The sequence below is a fragment of the Hemitrygon akajei genome, unplaced genomic scaffold (assembly GCF_048418815.1).
Source record: "Hemitrygon akajei unplaced genomic scaffold, sHemAka1.3 Scf000077, whole genome shotgun sequence".
NCBI lineage: Eukaryota > Metazoa > Chordata > Chondrichthyes > Myliobatiformes > Dasyatidae > Hemitrygon > Hemitrygon akajei.
In genome coordinates, this window is record NW_027331963.1 from 3,075,691 (window position 1) to 3,101,262 (window position 25,572).

At 44.2% G+C, this 25,572-nt stretch overlaps 3 protein-coding genes across 4 annotated transcripts in view; 2 read left to right on the forward strand and 1 right to left on the reverse strand.

Annotated features, from left to right (window-relative positions):
- Window positions 1–25,572, forward strand: part of LOC140722423 (uncharacterized) — a 324,366-nt gene that overhangs the window by 63,626 nt on the left and 235,168 nt on the right. The gene's annotated exons all lie outside the window — the stretch shown is intronic.
- Window positions 1–25,572, forward strand: part of LOC140722452 (NACHT, LRR and PYD domains-containing protein 3-like) — a 289,733-nt gene that overhangs the window by 24,203 nt on the left and 239,958 nt on the right. The window lies entirely within an intron of this gene.
- The window catches only part of LOC140722424 (uncharacterized), a 42,581-nt gene continuing 23,032 nt past the window's right edge, over window positions 6,024–25,572 (reverse strand). Inside the window, 1 exon segment of the mRNA XM_073037168.1 lies at window positions 6,024–7,463. Coding sequence (XP_072893269.1) covers window positions 6,060–7,463 — 1,404 coding nt within the window. The 3' untranslated portion in view covers window positions 6,024–6,059.

Here is a 25,572-nt window from a genome sequence, read left to right on the forward strand (position 1 = left end):
TCGGAATCTGTTGAATTTATAACACTGCTAGTGTACTGTAGAGAGTCATCTCAGGCCTGCTAAACCCTACCACTGATTCTGTTCCAAGACTGTCCTTTTAAATCCTCCCCTGTTGTTCCCCTCTCGTTCTCCCTGTGGAATGGGTTTCAGTCACCACTTTCTGGGTGAAGAGGTTCCCCTTGAATTCCCTGCAGACTGAAGAAGACGAGCTGACTGCAGTTCTGTCCAACATGTTCTTCGCCCCTCTCATCTCTGGACTGAGGAAGAATTACTTTGGTAGTTAACTTCCTTATTCACGACTCATTTCCACATTATGGGTCATTTTCCCTGCTTCTAAAAGTTGCTGAAAACACCCGTCCTTTAAAGACTGAAAGCGGAATGGGGAACCACCTGTCAGATGTTCAACGAAGCAGGGTCAGAAACCCAAGGGGGGTCTACACAGGGCAGAGTTTGGGGCTCTGGGCAATGGTCGGGTGATGAAGAGAAGGGAATCAGTAGTGGGACGTGGCAACGAATGACAGAGTCGCAACATTTGGAAGCTGATTGACAGAGAAAATCTTTCGGTTGTCTGACTGATGACACAAACAATGCCTGTGGTGCGGTACTCCACTGGTCGAGGAACACAGGTGTGCTGGGAATGGTTTAATCTGTTGGGGGAGTTGTTCCTGTTTGTTTATCCTATAATATTATATCCGGATGGTTATTATGGATTGTCCTATCTGAAATAATGTATTGATTATCATATAATTTGTAAGATTTTGACACTAAAACTGTATCGGGCTTGAATTTATGGTACCTCTATGAAGTGATGGAGGGCATTCATGAGTTTGTATTTTAAAGCAAGATTTTGGTGAATGATATTTGCCATTTGTTTGTACCTTTGTAAGTAATGTGATTGAGTTACTGCTGCAGGATCCTGGAATGTGTTGGATTGTGTCTGGTTTCTCTGGCATTTTCTGCACTTACTGCCTTGTTTGTTTATATTTCATGTATTTTTGATGTTTTCCCCCTTTTGTAAAACATCTTGTCCTGTATTTCTGCAGGGAACCCCTTTTTGAGAGTCTCCAACTCTCAGTCAGGTGCCCAAGGCTTCCTTGTCACCATCTAGTCTGCTCAGATCGTTGGGATGTCTCCCATGGAGGATCGTACTCATTCCACTGGTTAATGTTTTCTTCCAGAGTGATGATTTATTGTTCTGAGTTGGCCTCTCATTTAAGTTTTCTGGTCTGTATTTCTTATCACGATTGCATATACACACATGGAGTGCTGAATCCTGTTCATTTTTGATGAAAATATATACTTAAAAGTTTTATCTGACTGTTTTTTCTTGTTTTTTTAATTGAAGTTCATCATCAAACATTTCCAGAAGATGTATCTCAGATATTGTAGATATATATCATATAATCATATATGCCACAAATCTCCGCATAGAATTTATCTGAGGTATACACTTATAGAAAAGAGTGAAAGAAAAAACAAGCAAAAGGAAAAAAAAAACTTTGTACAAGTCGGGAGTGATCTTTTTTTTTTACAACATATTCATTGATTTGTGAGAATAAAATCAGGCCTATGAGGCATTATGTAGTTAAACCATTTTTCCCAGTATGAATCAATTTGTTCCAGATTATGATTATCTTCTCCATTTTGTAAATGTCCATTGTAATTTCCATCCATGCATTTAAAGTTGGGCTCTCCTGTGATAACCATTTCCTAGTAACAGTCTTTTTACCAGCCGCCAACAATATATTCATTAAATATTTATCTTTTTTTCAACCATTCTTGATGTATATATCCAAAATATATGGACTTACTCCCCAAGGGTATTTCACATTTAAAGATGCCAGGTCGGGCATTGTGTATCCCCCTCCAATAGTCTTTGATAACAGGGCAGTCACAAAAAATATAATAATGATTTGCATTTCGATTTCCAGTTTCTCCAGCAAACAGCGAGGTTACTATCATAATGGGATTTCTAAAAGGGTGTAATAAAATATCTTATCAAGTTTTTCAGTCCGAACTCCCTCCATTTCTGAGAACTGGTACACTTCCATTGATACCTCCATTGTCCATTCTTCCTCAGATATAATTTCTCTCCTTGCTTCTCCCATTTTGTTTTAATGTATGAAGTCAAATGTATTTTAAGATTTGACAAACCCTTATTCATGCTTGAAATAATTCTACTACCGTTATCTGAATTATATGCTTTTCTAAATAGCTCTAACATGCATATACTTGCCTTGGTTACAATTTTAAGCATCCTATTAACATACTGACGCATCTATATATACTGATAAAAATCTTGTTTTTCTAAATGTTTCTCTTTCAGCATTTCAAAGCTGAACAGTGTTCCTTCTTTCATTATGTTGCAAAGAACTGTTATTCCTTTAGCTGTCCAGTCCTTAAATCTAGCATCCAGTTTATTTGGTGTAAAATCCGAGTCATATGCACACCATTTAAGAATTGCAGTATCTCGCTCGAGATTATATTCTTTTATAGTAGTTTTCCATATTTTAAGAGTCAATTTCACCCATGGATTATCAATAGTATTTATGTACCTTTGCAAGTTATTATCAGCCAAAATTGCTTGCATGGGGATGGGAAGTACTCGCTCCTCAATGTTTTTCCATTGAGCGTCATATGATGGGTTGCTCCAGCATATCACAGCTCTCAACTGTGCTGCAAAATAATAACCTCTAAGAGAAGTTAGGCCGCATCCACCCTTTTCCTTTGCTAATTGCAAAGTTTTGAGACGAACTCTAGGCCTTTTACCTTGCCAAATATACCTTGATAACATCTTGTTCCATTCATTGAATTGATTTTGATTAATATCTATTGGTAGGGTCTGAAAGAGATATAACAGTCTGGGCAGTATATTCATTATAATAGACTCAATCCTTGAACTGAAACTAAAAGAAAGGAATCAGGTTCCATCTTGCTAGATATTCCTTAATGTTTTTTTTATATAAAGGCTGATAATTACATTCTGATAATGTTGCCTAATCTTTTGGCATAATGATGCCCAAATATTTGAGACTCTGTTTGCCATGCCCAGGGATATCTACTTTCAATTTCTCTTGGTGGGCTATAGTAATATGAAAGTAATTGGGTTTTATCTGTGTTGATCTTGTATCCTGATAATTGACCATATTGTTCAAAGGATTGCATCAATCAGGTAGAGTATGTTGGTTGCCCTAGATAGATCAAAATGTCATCCACATAACAAGCCAATTTATGCTCTGTCCCTTTACTAGTAATTCCCCATTTTGTCTGATGTATTGAGCAAATGGTTCCAGATATAATGCGAAGAGTAGTGCTGACCATGCACAACCCTGTCTTGTGCCCCTTTCCAGGGTAAGACTATTTGATAAATATCCATTGATTTTAATCCTAGCGGTAGGGTTGTCATATAGTGCCTGTATAGTTTTAATAATTGTTATGGAAACCAAATCTATGTAAAACTCTGTAAAGAAAATTCCAATTAACCGAATCAAATGCCTTTTCAGCGTACACGCTTATCACTATTGCTTTGATTTTATTTTTTTGTATATATGATCCATAATGTGAAGTATCCTTCGTATATTGTGCAAACACGAGGAAATCTGCAGATGCTGGAAATTCAAACAACACACACACAATGCTGGTGGAACACAGCAGGCCAGGCATATATACTGCTTCTACCTATAGGGAGAAGCACTGTCAACGTCTCAGGCCGAGACCCTTCGTCAGAACTAACAGAAAGGAAAGATACTAAGAGATTTGAAAGTAGGAGGGGGAGGGGGAAATGCGAAATGATAGGAGAGGACCGGAGGGGGCGGAGTGAAGCTGAAAGCTGGAAAGGTGATTGGCAAAAGTGATACAGAGCTGGAGAAGGGAAAGGATCATGGGACAGAGGCTTAGGGAGGAAGAAAGGGGGAGGGGAGCACCAGAGGGAAATGGAGAACAGGCAGAGTGATGGGCAACTAAATATGTCAGGGATGGGGTAAGAAGGGGAGGAGGCGCATTAACGGAAGTTAGAGAAGTCAATGTTCGTGCCTTTCTTTCTCCCTTATCACTATTGCTTTGATTTTATATGAATTTGTATACAAGTTCCCTCTCTTCAGCAAGAGTAATTCCTTTGCCACCCGGCTGGCAGTTTCCGCAGCCGCAATCCCCGCATTTTGGCTCGCGTGCTGCGCCAATACTATCCCACTTCCGATTTCCACAGCAGTTTTCTAGAACACGAAAGATGTCATCTGCAGTTTTATAAGTACTGAGGCAAAGGTCTCTTCTGACTTTGTCGTCAAGACTGTCCAGCAGTTGAACCTTTTTCACCTCTCTTGAACCGGTCGGCTCTCCCTGCCTCTAGAGTGTTTCCCAGTCCTTTCTCCACCTGTGAAAATCACGTCTGCTGCCAGGAAACTTGGGAAGGGCCGTCGGTTTCAGTCTGATGGCTGGCGTGGGAAAATTGGAGGAAAAGCCCAATGCTGTCGGTGTTAGTCTTTCAGCATCCTCCTTTCTCCTTGCCTGTATGAAGTGGGCCTTCTTGGAAACCAACTTAGGGACGTTGAGTTCGAGCCCCTTTAGGCGACTCTGAAGGTGCTTCCGATCCCCTGGCGGGATCCATCGTTCCCAACTCCTTTGCTGTCATTACCAGTCCTTGCAGGTGGTTAAGCATGAAGCCATACGCCTCCTGGTGGCCATCGGGTTGTACAGCAGCGACATCTTCACATTCATCCTCTGCTGCTTGTAGTGCTGTGAGCAACTCAACATTTCCAAAGTTGGTCCAAAGAGTCTCCTGGATCAGCCTTCTGATTTCCTTTAGTTTCAACTCACACTCATTTGCCGTCTTTGCCAGGTCGGCTTTTTGCTGTTCAGTTGACACAGCTACTTTCTCTGTGTTCAGCTCCGCCTCCCGTTCTGCAGTGAGTCCGGCCTCCGCATCATCATTGGCTTCCATGACTCTCTCGGCTTCCATTGTGAGTTTATGGAAACTCACTCTGAGCTCCTCTTCAGACATGTCTTCATAGGTCCTGGTAATGCTGCTGGCCAGACGAGAAAACAATCTTTTTGCTGTCATTCTCTCCAGCTTGAGTTGCTCAACTGATTTCCCAATAGCTTGATCAGCCATGTTTGATTCCCTCTGCAGGCTGTTCACAGGTGAGAGTACAACTTTTTAGTGATGTTTTGATGTTGTTTTATCTGAACTTGATTTCCTTCCTTCTTCAGGACTCCAGGTTATTGCTCTTGCTGTTCCAGCTCAAAGCTCCCAGATTTCTGTTTCCTGGTCAAACAGTTTTGTCAAGCAGTATTTTCACTGTCAACCAGTTTTTCACTGTCAAGTCGGAGTTCTTGCTCCCATGTGCAGCTTCCCCACTTGAAAGGGACTGAATACGCCTACCCGAAGGTTTTAATACGATTCCACTCAATGACCAAACAACTTTCCTTCGTTTTCCTTTTTTATTTTTATTTTCGCAAGTGTGGCAGTTGGTAATTATTAGTCAGTAGTCATAAATAATCAGCGGTAAGTCAGTCATTAGTCTAGTCAAGGATAGTCATAAGGCATTAGTCAGAAGGCAGTGGCAGTAGCATTAGCATTAGGATCAGGTGAAAAACTGGCTGCCTCTCGGACTTCGGAGACGATTTCGGACCTGCACCTCCGTTTCTCTACTGGACCGTTATGGTTCCAAACTGGGTGAACTCTCTCGAACGTTTGCGAGCTCTTCTTAAGCCTCGCGCCGTTTTCAAAAAGTGCCTGCATGCGATGATCCCGATGGCGGAGTTAACCCAAACACAGTGACAGCTGTGCTCCTTTCCCTGAAACAGTCTCAACAATTATTTAAAGTTCGGCATCTCACCGCAGGTTGTGACGCTGCTCCTGGCTGCCGATGTGACGCTGTGGGTTCTGCCCAAATGTTCTGGGCAGAAACCACCCTCAGGCAGCAGGTTCCGTCCTCTCTGCCAGTGAATTCTTGCGCTTTCTTAATACCTTCCTGAAACTCAAGTATGACTTGACAATCATGCACATTTGCTGGAGGTAGCCGAGAGAATCTCTTCCCAAAGTCTGAGCAGGTGATCGGCCTCTACCCAGTGTGAACTCGCTGGTGTCTGCGTAGGGCGGATGAATCTCTGAATCCCTTCCTACATTCTGAGCAGGTGAATGGCTTCTCCCCAGTGTGAATTCGTTGGTGACTGTGTAGGCTGGATAACTGTGTGAATCCCTTTCCACAGACTGAGCAGATGAACGGCCTCTCCCCAGTGTGAACTCGTTGGTGACTGCGTAGGGTGGATGAATCACTGAATCCCTTCCCACAGTCTGAACAGATGAATGGCCTCTCCCCAGTGTGAACTCGTTGGTGACTGCGTAGGGCAGATGAATCACTGAATCCCTTCCCACAGTCTGAACAGATGAATGGCCTCTCCCCAGTGTGAACTCGTTGGTGACTGTGTAGGGTGGATAACTGAGTGAATCCCTTCCCACAGTTCGAGCAGGTGAACGGCCTCTCCCCAGTGTGAACTCGCTGGTGATTTTGTAGATCAAATAATTGAGTGAATCCCTTCCCACAGTTCGAGCAGGTGAATGGCTTCTCCCCAGTGTGAACTCGCAGATGTCTCTGTAGGGTGGATGAATGACTGAATCCCTTGCCACAGTCTGAGCAGGTGAATGGCCTCTCCCCAGTGTGAACGTGTTGGTGACTCTGTAGGTTGGATGACCGAGTGAATCCCTTCCCACATTCTGAGCAGGTGAACAGCCACACCCCAGTGTGAACTCGTTGATGTACCTTCAGTGTGGATGACTGAGTGAATCCTTTCCCACATTCTGAGCAGGTGAACGGCCTCTCCCCAGTGTGAACTCGCTGATGTATCTTCAGTTGAGATGACGAAGTGAATCTCTTCCCACAATCTGAGCAGGTGAACTGCCTCTTCCCAGTGTGAACTGACTGGTGTCTCAGTAGGTGAGATGACTGAGTAAATCCCATCCCACAGTCTGAGCAGGTGAACGGCCTCTCTCCAGTGTGAACTCGTTGATGTACCTTCAGTGCAGATAACTGATTGAATCCCTTCCCACAGTCTGAGCAGGTGAATGGCCTCTCTCCAGTGTGAACACGTTGGTGTGCCAGTAGGTCAGATGACCGAGTGAATCCCTTCTCACAGTCTGAGCAGGTGAATGGCCTCTCTCCAGTGTGAATTCGCTGGTGTACCAGTAGGTAAGATGACTGAGTGAATCCCTTCCCACAGTCTGAGCAGGTGAATGGCCTCTCTCCAGTGTGAACACGTTGGTGTGCCAGTAGGTCAGATGACCGAGTGAATCCCTTCTCACAGTCTGAGCAGGTGAATGGCCTCTCTCCAGTGTGAACTCGCTGGTGTACCAGTAGGTAAGATGACCGAGTAAATCCCTTCCCACAGTCTGAGCAGGTGAACGGCCTCTCCCCAGTGTGAACTCGTTGGTGAGCCATTAGGTCAGATGACCGAGTGAATCCTTCCCCACAAATTCAGCAGATGACCAGCCTCTGCCCAGTGTGAACTGACTGGTGTGTCCACAGGTGAGAAGACCGACTGAATCCCTTCTCACACACAGAACAGGTGAATGGCCTTGCCCAGTGTGAACTTGCTGATGTACCTTCAGTTGAGATTACCGACTGAATCCATTCCCACTGTCTGAGCAGGTGAACGGTCTCTCCCCTGTGCAAAATGATGGACGTGCCAGTTGGTCAGATGACCGAGTGAATCCCTCCCCACAGTCTGAGCAGGAAGGATGGTTGATTGAATCCCTTGCTCCTTAAATATCTAGTCAGAGACAGCACAACTGGTGTGTTGTGTTTGAATTCCCATAGACAAATTCCTTGTCGATTTTAACCTGTAAAAAGATTTAAAAATCCATCAGTGGGTGAAGGACAACATTTCAGATGAGATCACTTGAGTTGCCAAGGTGTGATCTGACATCACACTGTTACAGTGAAGTTCAACACATTGGAGAACGAAATCTCCTTCTAACTGGGCACAGTGCTGGTATCTGGAATGACCCCCAAACTCTCCAATGCTCTGTAAGAATGGGGCACTTATGCCATTTCCAGTCTGTGACTTGGCTCTGTTTGACTCTGTCCATTTGAATTATTCCCTCTTCCCACTGAGCTGAAAGGGTGTCTGGCCCCACAGTAACAGAAACCCTCTCACACAAATAGCCTTTGTTGACGTGCAGCTGGGGTTTTCCTTTATGTAATGTTCATTTAAAGTGCCACAGTTTCAATGCCATGTCAATATCTCCTGACCTGGCGGGTGGCATAGTGACATCAGTGCCAGACTTCGGGACGAAAGGTCCTGAGTTCGAATCCAGCCGGCTCCCCAGCACGCTTTTCTTCCGTGCTGGGTTATGAGCTGGTGATCACTTTGGAAACTCACCCGGCAGATGTTTCCCCTCATGTTCCCCTGAATGTTTCACCTTTCACCCTTAACCCATGGCCTCTGGTTGTAGTCTCACCCCATCTCAGTGGTAAAAGCCAGCTTCCATTTACCCTATCTATAAACCTCATAATTGTAGTATACCTCCATCAAATCTCCCCTCAGTCTTCTACATTCCAAGGAATAAAGTCCGGACCTGTTCAATCTCTCCTTATAACCCAAGTCCTCCAGACCTGGCAACATCCTTGTGAATTTTCTCTGAATTCTTTCAAAATCTTTACATCTTTCCTGTAGGTTGGTGGCCAAAACTGCAAATACTACAAATTAGGCCTCACCAATGTCTTGTGCAAAGTCAACATAACATACCATTCAGTGCTTTGGTTTATGAAGGACTATATGCCAAAACCTTTCTTTCTGTCCCTATCAAACTGTGACACCACTTTCAGTGAAATATAAACCTGTATTCCCAGATCCCATTCTTCAACAACACTCCTCCATGTCCGACCAGTCACTGTGTAAGACCCACCCTGGTAGGTCCCACCAACATGCAACAGCTTGCACTTGTCTGCATTAAATTCCATTTTCCATTTCTCAAGCCATATTTCCACCTGATCCCGTTCGCACTGCAAGCCATGATAGTCTTCTCGCAGTCTGCTGAATCCCCAGTCTCGGTTTCATCCACAAATTTACTGATCATTAACCATCTTATCATCCAGATTACTGATATAGATGACAAATAACAACAGATCCAGCACTGATCCCTGTGGCAACCACTAGTTACAGGCCTCCAGTCAGAGAGGCAACCATCTGCTACCACACTCTGGCTTCTCCCAAAGACAGTGTCTCATCCAATTTACTATCTCATCTTGAATGCTGAATGACTGAGCCTTCTTGACATCAGCTGCCTTGCCTTCATCCACTTTCCTGATACCTTCCTCGAGAGACTCTATAAGACTGGTTAGACATGACCTACCATGCACAAAGCCATGCTCTCTATAATTAATCAGTCCACATTGATCCAAATACTTATATATCCGGTTGCTGCACATATGTTCTAATAACTTTCCCACTACTGATGTCAAGCTCACTAACGTAACATTTTCTCGTTTCTCCTTAGAGCCCCTCTCGAACAGTGGAACAACATGGTCTGTCCTCCAATCCTCCAGTACCTCACCTGTCACTAAGGATTATTTCAATATCTCTGCTTGGACCCCGACAATTTTTGCACTTGTCTTCCGCAGGGTCCTAGGGAACAACTTGTCAGGCCCTGGGGATTAATCCACGCTAATTTGCCTTAAGACAGTAAACACCTCCACCTCTGTAATTTGTCCAGGGTCCCTGAAGTTGATGCTGCCTTGCCTCAACTGTATCGACTCTGTGTCCATCTCCTGAGAAAATACAGATGCAAAACTACTATTTAAAACCTCCCCCATCTATTTTGTCTCCCGTATAGATTACTATTCTGATCGTCCAGAGTGGGCATGTTTCAGTTCTGACCTTCTCCATGTTTCTGTGACAGAGAAGCTGGCCAAACCTGACTGGAAGGGGAATCTGGTAGGAGTGACGACAGAGCAGCAATGGCTGGAGTTTCTGGGAGCAACTCGGGAGCTGAGTGATAGACACATCCCAAAGAAGTGGAAGAAATGGAAAGGTAGGAGGACACAACCATGGCTGAAATGAGAAGCCAAAGTCAACATAAAAGCCAAAGAGAGGACAAATAATAGAGCAAAAACTATTGGGAAGCTTTTAGAAACCAACAGAAGACAACTAAAGAAAGTCAGATGAGCTCAGGGTGTGGAAATATGATATTGTAGTCATTAATGTGTCTTGGTAGCACCCAACAGCCTGAGGAATTTAGAGGAACAAAATATCCAGGGCCTCGATATCTCTTGAAAACAAAGGTTCCCTGCACCAGTTACCTTTCAACTTTTATTTTGGTACGCACATACAAACACTACACCCTCAAAATTTCACTTCTGAAGAACCCCCACTTACCAAGTACTCCTTTGCCAGAAAACAGCCTGTCCCAATCCACCCTTGTCAAATCCTTACAAATACCATAAAAATTGATCTTTCTCCAATTTAGAATCTCAAGAGAGGTCCAGATCTCTGTTTTTCCGTACTTACTTGGAATCTCATGCCATTATGATCACTATGCACAAAGTGTTCCCATTCACTAATTTCTGTCACCAGCCCTGGATCGTTTCCCAACAGCTTATTGCACACTTCTACGCCGGATGTTTTACGTACTGATTAAGGCTCATTTGACAAACTCTACCCCATCTAGTCCTTTTACAGTATGGGAGTCCCAGTCAATATATGGAAAGTTAAAATCACTTACTCAACTATTGTTTCTTGGTATAGTCTATGAACTCTCTACAAATTTGTTCCTCTAAACCCCTCAGACTGTTGGGTGCAACCAATTCCCAGTAATGCCTACGATATCATAATTCCATGCCCTGGGCTCATCTGGCTTTCCTACGATGCTTCTTGCATCGTGATTTTCACAGCTCAACACATTCATCGCACCATGCTCAAGCATTTGGTTGCTGACTCTATCTGAGCTCTGAACAACATCTGTCTGGTGTCAAGAAAACAACCTCTCCCTCAATGTCAGAAAAAGCTCTAATGCTGAATTTTGTGGTGAGGACGCAGGAAAGGTTTTCTTCTGATGACTCTTACATGAAGGTCATATTTGTGCAGGTGTCGCTGCACAGTAGAACAGTGCACCACCACTCCAGAGGCTGCTAAATCTTCCTGAAGGTATTTTTACAGTCAAATGGGGGTTTTGATTTGCCTTTCTAGTAAACTTTCTTGGAAAGTTTTCTTGGCCTTCCAGACATCAACTTGACCTCCACCGTTCCTGTTAACTGCCATTTCTTAAATACATTACGAACTGAGGAAACGGCTACCTGAAAACACTTTGCTATATTCTTATAGCCTTCTCCTGCTATGTGGGCATCCATTATTTTAACTTGCAGAGTGCTAGGCAGCTGCTTAGAGGAGCCCATGGCTGCTGATTGTTGGGACAAGGTTTGAGGAGTCAGGGTATTTATAAAGCTTTGCAATTTGCAATTTGCCTGTCCTAACGATGACTGTGAACAAGCCATTGTCCTAACAAGCTAATTCAGGCCCGAAATGTTGTCACTACCTCCTCCCATAGATGCTGTCTGGCCTGCTGAGTTCTGCCAGCATTTTGTGTTTTTAATAATGCACTACTCTTGCTTAAAATGTTGAAAAGCATGTTTTGTCTTTAATTTTATGACTTTTGGAGACCTGTTCACCCTCTACTCACTTAACTATTCACAGTAACAGAAAGTTTGACCAGTGGTGCCTAACCATTTGCATACCACTGTATGGGATGGGGTGGAGAGTGCGGGGTGTGACGGGAGAGAGGGTGAGGAGGAGGAGGAGGAGTGGGACTGACAGGGAGCGAAGAGGGAGAACGCGTGGGGTGAGTGGTAGATTTAGAGGGTGAGAAAGAGGGGAAGACAATGTAGGATACGGGAGCCAGCAGGGAGAGTGTTTGAGAGAGGGGGGAGGGTGGGATGTAGGGAGAGAGATAGAGAGCTTGAGAGCTGGAAATGGAGGCGGTTACAGAGTGGCGGAGGTGAGTGAGAGAGACAAGTTTGTGAGAGAGGAGGAGATGGAGAGGGGAAGACAGAGGGTGAAAGAGATTGAGAGTGAGGTGGCGGGTGACGGGGTAGGGATAGGGATTGTGGGATGGGAGAGAGAATGGAAGAGTAAGAGAAACAGATGGATAGAGGGGAGAGAGTGTGAGAGAAATGAAGAGAGGTATGAGAGAGTGAGGAGATGAAGAGAGACGAGAGAGGCGGTGAGGAAGCAAGAAAGGCAAGGAGATGGAATGTATGATTAGAATTGTTAGACTAACTATTTATTCAGTCCCCAGTTGCAGGGTCATTAATCATGTACGTTCACCAGTCACCGAACAAATCCACCGTGGGATTATGGTTCCATGCTGGGAATTATGAGTGTGAGGGCAGCTTGCTGTTCTCGGTGTCGGATGTGGGAGGTCCTGGAGTCTCCCAGCCTCCCGGACGTTCACATCTGCACCAGGTGCGCCGAGCTGCAGTTCCTAAGGGACTGTGCCAGGGAACTGGAGCTGCAGCTCGATGACCTTCGTCTGGTCAGGGAGAGTGAGGAGGTGATAGAGAGGAGTTACAGGCAGGTGGTCACACCGGGGCCATGGGAGGCAGACAGTTGGGTCATGATTAGGAGGGGGAAGGGGAAGAGTCAGGTACTAGAGAGTACCCCAGTGGCTGTACCCCTTGACAATAAATACTCCTATTTGAGTACTGTTGGGGGGGGGGTGGGGGGGAAACAGCCTGTCAGGGGTAAACAACAGTGGCCGTGCCTCTGGCACAGAGTCCGGCCCTGTTACTCAGAAGGGTAGGGAAAGGACGAGGAAGGCAGTAGCAATAGGGGACTCGATAGTTAGGGGTTCAGATAGGCGATTCTGTGGATGAAGTCTGGAGACCCAGATGGTAGTTTGCCTCCCTGGTGCCAGGGTCCGGGATGTTTCTGATCACGTCCAAGATATCCTGAAGTGGGAGGGTGAGGAGCCAGAGGTCGTGGTACATATAGGTACCAATGACATAGTAGGAAAAGGGAAGAGGTCCTGAAAGGAGAATATAGGGAGTTAGGAAGGGAGTTGAGAAGAAGGTCCGCAAAGGTAGTAATCTCGGGATTACTGCCTGTGCTACGCGGCAGTGACAGTAGTAATGGAACGAGGTGGAGGATAAATGCGTGGCTGAGGGATTGGAGCAGGGGGCAGGGATTCAAGATTCTGGATCATTGGGACGTCTTTTGGGGCAGGTGTGACCTGTACAAAAAGGACGGGTTGCACTGGAAACCCAAGAGGACCAATATCCTGGCGGGGTGATCTGTGAAGGCTACTGGGCAGACATTAAACTAGAATGTTTGGGGGGGGGGGGGATGGGAATCAAATTGAAGAGACTAGGAGAGAGGAGGTTCAAAAGTTCACAAATAGAGAAGGCTTGTAGACAGTGTGAGTAAATCTAGGAATAATGGTGCATATTTCCCTGAAGGTGGAATCTCATGTGGTGGTGAAGAAAGCTTTTGGTATGCTGGCCTTTATAAATCAAAGCATTGAGTATAGGAGTTGGGATGTGATGTTAAATTTGTACAAGGCATTGGTGAGGCCAGATTTGGAGTATTGTATACAGTTCTGGTCACCGAATTATAGGAAAGATGTCAACACAGTTCAGAGGAGATTTATTAGAATGTTACCTGGGTTTCAGCACCTAAGTTACAGAGAAAGGTTGAACAAGTTAGGTCTTTATTCTTTGGAGTGTAGAAGGTTGAGGGGGGACTTGATAGAAGTATTTAAAATTATGTGGGGATTGATAGAGTTGATGTGGATAGGCTTTTCCCATTGAGTGTAGGGGAGATTCAAACAAAAGGACATGAGTTGAGAGTTAAGGGGCAAAAAGTTTAGGGGTAACACAAGAGGTAACTTCTTTACTCAGAGAGTGGTAACTGTGTGGAACGAGCTTCCAGTGGAAGTGGTAGAGGCAGGTTCAATTTTGTCATTTAAAAAGAATTGGATAGGTATATGTACAGGAAAGGAATTGGGGGATATGGGCTGAGTGCAGGGAAGTGGGACTAGGTGAGAATAAGCGTTCGGCACGGACTAGAAGGGCCGAGATGGCCTGTTTCCGTGCTGTAATTGTTATGTGGTTTTACCGCGTAGGATTCTGGTCTCCATATCCGACAGTGGGGTGTTTTAACACATATGGGGACCAACTGCAACTTGCCGTACAATATCAACCCCAGCTGATGCGGGTGTTTCTCCTGTTCAGTTGGCAGTGAGAAAGGGGTTAATCTCGGGTTTTTGAAAATCGAGGACCGGTTGCAGTGGGAAAGGGCCGGGACCGAGCTGGACAGCTGGAGGCTCCGGGCTCTCCAGTCTTGCATCCCTGGATTTAGTTTTGCACTGAGTCGAGATGCGGGATCAGTTTGCTCTGGTTCCCCAAGCTGGGAGGGTGGATGTGGGTGAAGGGGGCCTGTCTATGTGTCGGTGTGGGGTGAATGGTCAGAAGGCTGTGGGGCCACTGGGGGGACGGAGGGTGGTTGGGGTACTGTGGGTTATCGGAAGTAACATGACCTGGGTGGGTGGGCAAGGGGTAAATTACGTTGTCAACGAGGGTGGATCTGGTCCACTGGATCAGACAGTTCAGCTCGCGTGTCCTTTCAGGAGGCCACAATTTTCTCTTCATCTAAATCACTGACTAATCTTCCTGTTAACATTGAGTTTGTTACAGAGCCCCAGGGTCTGGGAATGGCTGGGTGGTAGGAGGCAGAGGGTGATGGCGAGAGGCTGTTTCTTGGACTCAAGTCCCGTGCTTAGTGACGTTCCCTGGGGTTACGCCCATTGCTACTTGTCATCGATGTCAATAATTTGGTTGAGAAAGTACAGGGTATGGGTAGAGAGTTTGCAGCAAGTTCAAACAAATACTGTTTTTGAAAGACAGTCAGCATAAATACTCCCCTCTCTTTCCCTCTCCCCACTCAGAACTGACCAAAAGCTACATCAGAGGATGCAAGATCTTGAACTGAGTAACCACTGTGAGGGAATGGGAGTGGTTTCAAAGGGCTGGGCTGCTGGAAGCACATTACCAGACCTGGAGTGATTGTAAATGGGTCTGGCAGAGGCATAACTGGTTCTTCTGGACACATTCAGTCTCACTCCAACTATTTCCTACCTTCCTTTGTGCAGGTATGTAATGTCTAAAGGACCAGTGTTTAAGTAAATGAGACTCACCAAACTTTCTCCTGACTGAATCAATAGAAACCCTGAGTCAGATGGGTTCTCTCCAGTTGGTGCTCTCAGTCCTCGGGCTGGTTCACTTGTTGCTGTTCCTTCGTCTTCAGTCGTGGTTTGCCTCCAGTTGGGGTTTTTCTTCAAATAAATTTCTCACCACAGGTCTAACTTTAACCAGAGAGACAATGAAGCACATTAATAATGAAAAGGAGAACTAAACATTTCTGCGTAATGTTACTAAGAACAAAACGCACTGAAATTTAAACACTGAAGGCAGATTTAATGATCTCAGTGAACAATCTTTTATTGTCCCTCACATCTCACAGAATGATATGGGATAGGAAGGAGCCATCATAAAGTCATGGTAAGACATAAGACACAGGAACAGAATTAGGTGATTCGATACATCTGGTCTGCCCACCATTCAACCATGGCTGATTTTTATTCCAACACCATATTCCTGTCTTCCTCCTGTAACTCTGAAGCTACTTAGCAATCATGAGTTTATTAATCTCTGTCATAAATATACCCAAATGGCAGCCTCAACCATTTTTCTCATCTGAGTTTTAAGGGGAAGCATCTTTATTCTGAGACCGTGCTGTCAGATCACAGACTCTCTGTCTAATGGAAACATCCTCTCCATGTCCACTGTATCCAGGCTTTTCAGCATTCGGTAGGTTTACTTAACCATACATCCCTCCACCACCCCCACCGCCCCTCTGAACTCCATTGAGCACAGGTCCAGAATCATCAAATGCTCCTCATACATGACGCCGATCATTCCTGAGATTACTTATGTAAACCTTGTTAGCAACAACTGTACTGAACACATTTCCAGGAATAACAGACAAACTGGTACCAGGATAATTGACAGGGAAACGTTGTGCTTTCTATACTATTCTACTATCACATGTGCTGGCGCGTGGCCGAGTGGTTAAGGCGTTGGTCTAGTGATCTGAAGGTTGCTAGTTCGAGCCTTGGCAGAGGCTGCGTGTGTGTCCTTGAGCGATGACACCAGTGCCAAGCTGTATGGGTCCTAATGCCCTTCCCTTGGACAACATTGGTGGTGTGGAGAGGGGAGACTTGCAGAGACTCTAACGGAGGCCTACAAACTATCACAGCCATTTTCATTTCCAGGTTAAAACAGGTCCATTTCATGAAATGTAAACCAAGAAATAAAAAGAAACTGGAATTACCAGAAACACTCAGCAGGTAAGGAACAGCTTACAATACAATTCAATTAATAACATTTCATCAGAATGACTTCAAACATTTTCAGTTTTTAGTGCAGATCTCTAGCACAGCTGCCTGATTTCCACTGTGTGATTTCCAAACACAGTTTGAACACCAAACTCACGGGTCTATTTCTACTGTTGTAAACTCACAGCCTCTCCCTGTGAGGATGAAATGGGAACTCATCCTCTCCTCAGACTGGCAGTCATTGCTTCCAAAGGAACTCCAGAAACAAACATCTGATCCCAGACCAGAAATACTCACTCAACACCTCACAAGCCCAAGCAGCTCGATCCCTGGGTCCACTTTACCTGGATCAAAAACTGTTATATCCCAGGACCCAACCTCACAGAGTCACACAGCTGAACCTGCCACTCACCGACCCTGAGAGTCTGACACATCGTCGCCACATCTCACACTGGGTAGTGCAATCCGGGATTTCACCACAACCAATGTCCAGCTGCTCGAAATTTCTGCTTCATTGCAGAACGAGCATCCAGCCCCATCTGTAGAAGCTCAAACCAAAGTCAAAGCCAAAACACTAACAGTTCCATTTGCCTGGAATGCCGATCACAGGATTAGAGCCCAAGCACCAACTCTTCCAGTACTCTTTGCTGCCAGTAAAATGCTGCAGTGTGTCAGCCCGTCACTGTTCATAAACTAGCACCTCCACACCAATGCACAACAGAACTGGGACCTGATGACCCTCCGGCATTCCAGCTAACAATAACCGATTCTGGAAATGACTCACTGAGGCCAAAGGTACAAAAGAACACTTCACAATGAAGACAAGGGTTAGAAGAAAGTTTGCTGATATATAACATTGAGGAGGTGGGATACAAGGCGGACTGAGGATGACCCAGATGGTTGATGTATATCACTGAAGCGGGGTTGGGTGGTGTGAGGAGACTGGACAGAGGTTGAACAAGATGAGCAGATGGAACCAGGTGGGAGAAGGGATCAAGGACGATCACTGATGGTCCTCCAGCAACACATAGATACTGAATGAATAGTACATACTATTGTACAAAAGATTCTAAAATGACAGAATTAGCAAAAATAACAAGAACTTTGCCAGATATACTTTGACCCTCACCAGATTTTTATCAACACAACATAGAAAGCTTCCCATCCGGACACTTCACGCTTTGTACGGTAACTACTCTGCCCGTGACTGCGAGGAACTGGTAAGACCTTTGGATCCAGATCAGCACATCACAGAAACCATTCTCCCCCCTAGACTTCCCAGTCCCTTGGTAAAGCAGGCAGTGAAATCAAAGATCCCCACAACCTGGGACGTTTTCCTTTCTCACCCACCCCAATCCGGGAGAAGACACAACAGCCATAAAGCTCCAGGACAAATATGTGGAGCCTCAGGAAGCTAGGCGAGTTTGGGGGAAGTTAACGGGACTCAGTGGCCAACATCAGATTTCGCCAACACAACATGGAGGATGCGTGACCACACACCTGGAGATTGTGAACATGCACAAAGAGATCGTTAGATCTATGGTTAAATGGAAGGGGCAAATGGAAGGGGCAAACGTGACCGATGGGGACTAACACCCCATGCATAGACTCCAACTTCCCAGCATTCTGTGGAAATAAACAGACGCCCCTCACATCTCCTCTCACCTTAAATGTGTCAGACATTTCAAACCCTCAGGAAAAAATATACCCTCTGTCCACTCTATCTATTCCTCTCGTAATCTGATAAACGTCCATCCAGTCTCACCCCAGCCTGCGCCGCTCTGGAGAAAACAACACAAGTTTGTCCAGTCTCTCGTTACAGCTCATGCCCTCTAATCCAGGGAGTATCCTGGTGAACCTCTTCTGCGCCCTCTCCAAAGCCCCGACATCCTTCCGAGAATGGGGGCGACAAGAACTGTATGAAACACTTCAGATGTGGGCTGACAAGTTTTACAAAGCTGCAACACAACTTCATGACTTTTGAACTCAGTGCTTCAACTAATTAAGACAACCATGCCATTTGCCTTCTTAACCACCCGATCAATCTGTGCAGTCGCCTTCAGGGAGCTATGAACTTGGAGTCTAAGATCCCTCTGATCATCGACACTGTTCAGGATTTTGCATTTAACACTGTATTGTCTCATACATTCAGGGCTGCAGTGCTACCAGAGCTCACCAGAGCGCCGCTCCGACACCTCTGTAAAAAGTTCAAAATAAACATGCACGGAATTTAACAACCCCGGATATTAAATAGAGGGAATTTTACGGAAGCGGGGGTGTTGGCTGGTGGGGAAAAATACCACTAATAACATTAGGATACTTGATCGTTTTTGGTGAAATCCTGGAGCTGTGACTGTTTTTAATTTAGGTATTTGTGAAATTCCTTCTCGCTCGACCCGTTGTCCTAGGAAGCAGGGAAATACCTGTACACAAATGTGAGCATTCTTCCGCTCTTTCCAATGGTTAACATTGGATACCAGGAAGGAGCTATATTAAGCAAGGAATGAACATGGAAACCCAAGTTTAAAAGTCAAAAACAATGAAAGAAAAATTCACTGCTCGCTCATCTTCGGCCTGATTTTAATGAAATATTCAAGGTAATCATCCAAAATCTTCTTCTACACCTGGATAAATTTAGTTTTGTTTTGGAAGCCAAATGGAAAAAAAAAAGTCTAGGCTACAAGCTAGTTTTACGTCATTTCATATCATTAGTAGCTGATTAACTCCTTGGCCTCGCTCCACCAACTGTAGCTGATGGGAAAGAGGCTCTTTTTCTCTTTGTGTTGATAGAAAAAAGAGTAATTTAGTGAGGCAATGAACGAGATGAAATGCATTTCCAAACCTCCCAAATGGTTGCACTCCTCCCGTTAACATTTGTCACTTCCAAAATACAATATTTTCTATTCGTATAGTTGCGATAATAATTTATGTAAAGATTCAAGCTTCTTTAACTTTTTTATATATTTAAACACTAAACAGGATGTATAAAGGTCGAACCATGTAACACCTGACGTGTGAGGATATTTTGAGTATCGACACTCACAGGTAAACTTCAATATATTGAGAAATGGATGGAGCAGTGGACCCAGAGTGATCAGCAGGTGAGAGGTCGTAAAACGACAGAGAGGATGAGAGGGAGTGGGAGGGAGGGGTGTGAGGTAAATTTGTTCACCAGAAGGGGAAATCGATATTCATGCCATCAGGTTGGGTGGGGGCACCCAGACGGAATATAAGTTGCTGATCCTGCACCCTGAGGGTGGCCTCATCTTGGCAAGGGATGGGATGACTCATCGGAACGGGAATGGGAATCGGAATTGAAATGTTTGGACACCGGGAAGTCCCGCTCGGAGTGGATAGTTCAAAGGTAAATTTATTATCAAAGCAGGTATTCATAAATAACGCTGAGTTTTTTTCTTCTCCAGAGAACCATGAAACAAAGAAAGCATGAAAGTCGTTCAGAGAGATGTTATGTACTCATGACTCGTGACAGTGGTACCCTTGTCACGTGACTGGTGTTGAAGCTATACTGGACTTGAGGTAATGGTCTTGTGATGGTGGAGTGACGTCATTTTCCTGCCAGTAGAGATCATGTGACAGGTTTTTTTTTACAGGGTATAAAAGGAGAACCCCTCCCTGTGAGGAGGGGCAGTTTGTGGCTGGATTTGCCATGTTGACTTCATGCCACTGCGTGATTTAATATTATGATGCAGTTTAGTTGAAAGATGAAGTTTTATCTAACGCCTGAAGTTTAAAAGGTCATTGCCAGCAGTTTCTTTACAATACTGCTAGCTGAGAATCAGTGGAGAGTGAAGATCGGAGTTCGGGAGTTAAAGATTGAGGAGAATCGATTTTCGACGGTGAAACGGGTTCGACCTTGTTTGATCCTAATTCGGAAGGATTTCGTTGACTATTCTCGTGTTAATCCCTGGGATTCCAGAAAGCATTGAGAATAGTGCGGTAAAGGAAAGCTCAGTGCCTTTAAGCCGCTTTGTTTCATAAAATACTTCATGGGAAAAGTTCGACTTCTGGGACTGAAGAAAAACGACGTGAAAGAGTATTTAAATCGTCTTAAAAAGTCTCTCCTTTTAAATGGACTGTGAGCATTTCGAACTTTTGGCAATACTACTTTAAAGAACTGTTCTTGCAACATCGCTTTAAGGACTGTAAGCTTCATTGCTTTAAGAACTGTTTAAGCTGCCGCACAGCAGTTGATTTCCGGTTACGTTAGTGTTTTGGTTCCTTTTATAACCATATAACCATATAACAATCACAGCACAGAAACAGGCCATTCCGGCCCTCCTAGTCTGTGCCGAACTCTTAATCTCACCTAGTCCCACCTACCCGCACTCAGCCCATAACCCTCCACTCCTTTCCTGTCCATATACCTATCCAATTTTACCTTAAATGACACAACTGAACTGGCCTCTACTACTTCTACAGGAAGCTCATTCCACACAGCTATCACTCTCTGAGTAAAGAAATACCCCATCGTGTTTCCCTTAAACTTTTGCCCCCTAACTCTCAAATCATGTCCTCTCGTTTGAATCTCCCCTACTCTCAATGGAAACAGCCTATTCACGTCAACTCTATCTATCCCTCTCAACATTTTAAATACCTCGATCAAATCCCCCCTCAACCTTCTACGCTCCAATGAATAGAGACCTAACTTGTTCAACCTTTCTCTGTAACTTAAGTGCTGAAACCCAGGTAACATCCTGGTAAATCGTCTCTGCACCCTCTCTAATTTATTGATATCTTTCCTATAATTCGGTGACCAGAACTGTACACAATATTCCAAATTTGGCCTTACCAATGCCTTGTACAATTTTAACATTACATCCCAACTTCTGTACTCAATGCTCTGATTTATAAAGGCCAGCATTCCAAAAGCCTTCTTCACCACCCTATCTACCCTTTTGGGGGGTTTGTTTTCAGTATTTAATAAACCTGTTATTTGTTATAAAAACTCCTTGCCTAACTCATATATTTATTGTTGCCTGAATCCGTAACATAAATATGGGGGCTGTGTCCGGATTGGATCATTTGAGTTTAAATGCTTGTTGAATTTTGAGTCGGTGTTTTGGTAACGGGGAATACTCGATTCTTTTGTTTGATTGGCTTCTGAGTGGTATTCGGCAATGATGAATATTGATGAGTTTCTGGATTCGCCAGGCGCGGAGTTGTTAGCGAAGGCGAAAAAAACTGCGGTATCTGAGATAGCTAGTAAATTACAACTTAAAGGTATTTTGCAGACTACATCTAAGGCTGTAATACAGAGAAAAATCGTGTCACACTATGTGGATTCAGGTGTTTTTGATGAATCGACTTTAGAGTCATTTCCAATAAGTAATATAGAGATGCAGTTGCAAATTGAACAAATGAGAAAGTGCAGTGCAGATAGACATATGGTGCAGGGTCACGTTGAGTTACATTGTGAGGCCGAGTCCATTTTATCATTCATTTGGCTTATAACTGCAGACAGGAAACCGTCCTTCAGCCTGGTGGTACACCAGGTACACCTTTAAGGCTTTTGTATCTCTTCCCCGATGGGGGAGCGGGTTTAGAGCAAGAATATCCAGGTTATGAGGTTCTTTGTGTACATGGCCTGCTTTTCCGAGGGAGGGGAAGTGTAGGGAGAGTCCATGGAGTGGAGGCTTGTTTATCTGATGTTCTCTGCTCTCCAAAGTTCTCTGCAGTTCCTTGCAGTCATGGGCAGAGCAGTAGCCATACGAAGGCGTGAAGTATCGACAAGGAGCTCAGAGACCTCGGCCTTCACCCTGCCTTGTGTAGCTGGATCCTGGACTTCCTGTCAGATCGCCGGCAGGTGGTAAGAGTGGGCTCCATCTCCTCTGTCTCTCTGACCCTCAGGACACATACCCCACAGGGTTGTCTCTTTGGCCCCCTCCTTTACTCTCTCTGCACCCATGACTTGTGTAGCCACCCACAGCTCCAATCTGCTAATTAAATTTGCTGAGAATACTACATTGATTGGCCTAATCTCAAATAATAACTTTCAATCGATCAAATGCCTCCTGACAAGGTTCAGTCCAAACAAACTTTTCACCCTTCTTCAGGAGATTGGTCAGAGGAAGAGCGATAGCAGCAAAGTTCTTACAGAACTTACGATAATATCCATCCATTCCCAGAAACCTTCTAAGAGCCTTCTTAGAGGTCAGAATAGGAACTTGAGAAATTGCCTGGACTTTTGCCTGAACAGGAGCCAACTTGCTTTGACCTACAACATAGCCAAGACATGTCACAGAGGCATGGCCATATTCACTCTTAGCCAAGTTAACTGTAAAGCTGGCCTGGGAAAGCCTGTCAAACAGCTTTTCTACTGCAGAGATATGCTCTTCCCAAGTGTCACTCCCTGTGACTAAGTCATCAATATAGGTATCTGTGTGTTCTAACCCTCGAATTACAGAATCAATCATTCTCTGGAATGTTCCTGGAGCATTTTTCTTTCCAAAAGGCAAAACATTGTATTCATACAACCCAGATGGTGTCACAAATGCAGAACTTTCTCTACCTCTGTCCGTCAATGGAACACACCAATACCCTGTCAACAGATTAATCTTTGTAAGAAATTAGCTATTCCAACCTTATCAATGCAATCATCTACCCAAGTGACAGGATAGGCATCTGTTTTTGTTACCGCATTTATCTTCCCATAATCAGTGCCTCTGAGACCTACTGAATCTGTTTCCACATTTACAACAATTGCTTAGCCAATTTATATTTTCTACGTTCATGCGATATGGGTGTTGTTTAATCAGTTTGGCTTGACCAATATCTGCGTCATGTACTGAGACCGTGGTTTGCTTGGGAACATCGGGAAATAAATCTTTAAACTTCAGAATTAATTCCTTCAGCTGTTGTTGTTGCTTTGGCTGCAGATGAGCCAACCTGTTATCAATGTTTTCCAGAACAACCGAGTTCATTAGCCTAACTGGGACAATGTTTGGCTTGTGAAAAGTCTCAGACGAGTCAATTGTTTCATTCTCAGGGTTGCCAGATTCATATATTTTGACAACAACACTCACAGATGGTGCCTGATTTTCAAAATAAGGCTTTATCATATTTATGTGTACCAGCTGTGTTAGTTTACCTTGGTCGTGTGTTGTAATAACATAATTCACATCATTAAATTGAGAGACTATTTCATACGGTCTATTGAATTTCACCTGAAGTGGATTCGTCAACATAAGGCAAGCACCTTATCCCCCACCCGGTATTTTCTTTCGCAACCCTGCTTCTCAAACCAACACTTCATTTTGTTTTGAGAAATCTTTTAAGTTTTGTCTCGCTAGACTACAGAATTGGTGTAGTTTATTTTTGAACTTTAAAACATAGTCTAACAAGTTAACATGTACATCCCCATCAATCCACCGCTCCTTTTACAAGGTCAAAGCTCACCTCACTCTGCGACCAAATACAAGTTCAAATGGAGTAAAGCCCAATGATTCCTGAACCGACTCTCTTACTGCGAACAAAAGTCGTTTCCATTTTCAACACAGTATGTCTTAATCATTGTTTTGGGGGTAGAGTGAAATCTTTCTAAAGCCGCTTGTGATTCCGGATGGTATGTAGATGATGTAATTTGGTTTGCTCCCAGTTCATAAACTACCTGCTGGAATAATCCAGATGTAAAACTACTTCCTTGATCAGACTGGATTTCTTGAGGCAAATCGAATAAAGTAAAAAAAAACCTCGGTAAGAGCCTTCGCCACAGTTTTAGCTTTAATATTTCTGAGAGGTATTGCCTCCGGGAATCTGGATGCAGTACACATAATAGTTAGCAGATACTGATGGCCAGCTTTAGTCTTTGGCAATGGGCCAAAACAAAGCACTATAACTTTGGAAAACGCTTCACCGAATGCAGGTATAGGCTGGAGTGGGGCCACTGGGATGACCTGATTAGGTTTAGCCAAAACTTGACAAGTGTGACAAATCCCAGCATTAATTTCTGGTTTACCCTGGTTATCCCTGCTACTCTTTTCAAAACTCTTATTCAGGGTAAACATAACCTTATGAGTTAAAGCAAACTGATCTGCTAATCTAGCAGACTCCTGCATAGTGGCAGCATAATTTCCATCTAAATACGTCTTTATGTCATCAGGGATGCACTTTTTGAATTCTTCAATTAAAACCAACTCTTTCAAGCTGTTAAAATCATCATGTACATTTTTATATGTGCACCAGCGGGCAATACACACAAATTTCTCATAAGCAAATTCCATATAAGTTTGGCTCACAGATTTCTTCAAATTTCTAAACTTTTGCCTGTATGCTTCTGGGACCAACTCATAAGCTTTGAGCGCAGCCTGTTTCACTAGGTCATAATGTGTGGTGCGTGACCATGTGGTTAAGGTGTTGAACTAGCGATCTGAAGGTCATGAGTTTGAGCCTCAGCCGAGGCAGCGTGAGTGTCCTTGAACAAAGCACTGAACTACACACTGCTCCTGCACGTTTATAGCCCAGTAGCGACAATGGGGGGGGGGGGGGGGGGGCGCGCAGCATAAATAAAAAAATAATCAGCTGCTTCAGCAACTGTCAAGGCAGAATAGGCTTGCTAAGCCTTCCCCTTAATTACACTTTGTAAGATAATTTTCTGTCTGCTTAACTGCCTCTGCATTTCCACAACCTCCATCTTGAATTTTTCTAACTTCTACTGGAGCTCAAGCTCACGAGGTTTACTTTCAGGAAACACCTCCAACTCATCCACTTTAAACACACCCTCGGATACATAATGTTCAGCTTTTATCCTCTGCATCTCTGCCCTCCTCATTGTCAATTTCACCTTAGCAAGTTTTAACGTTTTAGCAATACTCAACAACTCAATCCTTCTGGTGTCCTCTAATGCCTGAGAGGTTCACACTTCCAGATATCTATCAAAATCCATTGCTGCTGATTTTCCAGGCACAAATAAATCAATAGGGATTTCCAAATGATATTGATAATAAATAAATCCTTAAATTTGTTCATATCCCAGACGCAGCCCCATTTTGTTACAAACCGTAACGCTTTAAAAATGAACCAGCAGCAACAGACTACTCCCAGTGGCCACACATTTTAATTCCACGTCCCATTCCCATTCTGATATGTTTATCCATGGCCTCCTCTGTCAAAACGAATCCAAACTCAGGTTGGATGAACAACACCTTATATACCAGCTGGGTAGCCTCCAACCT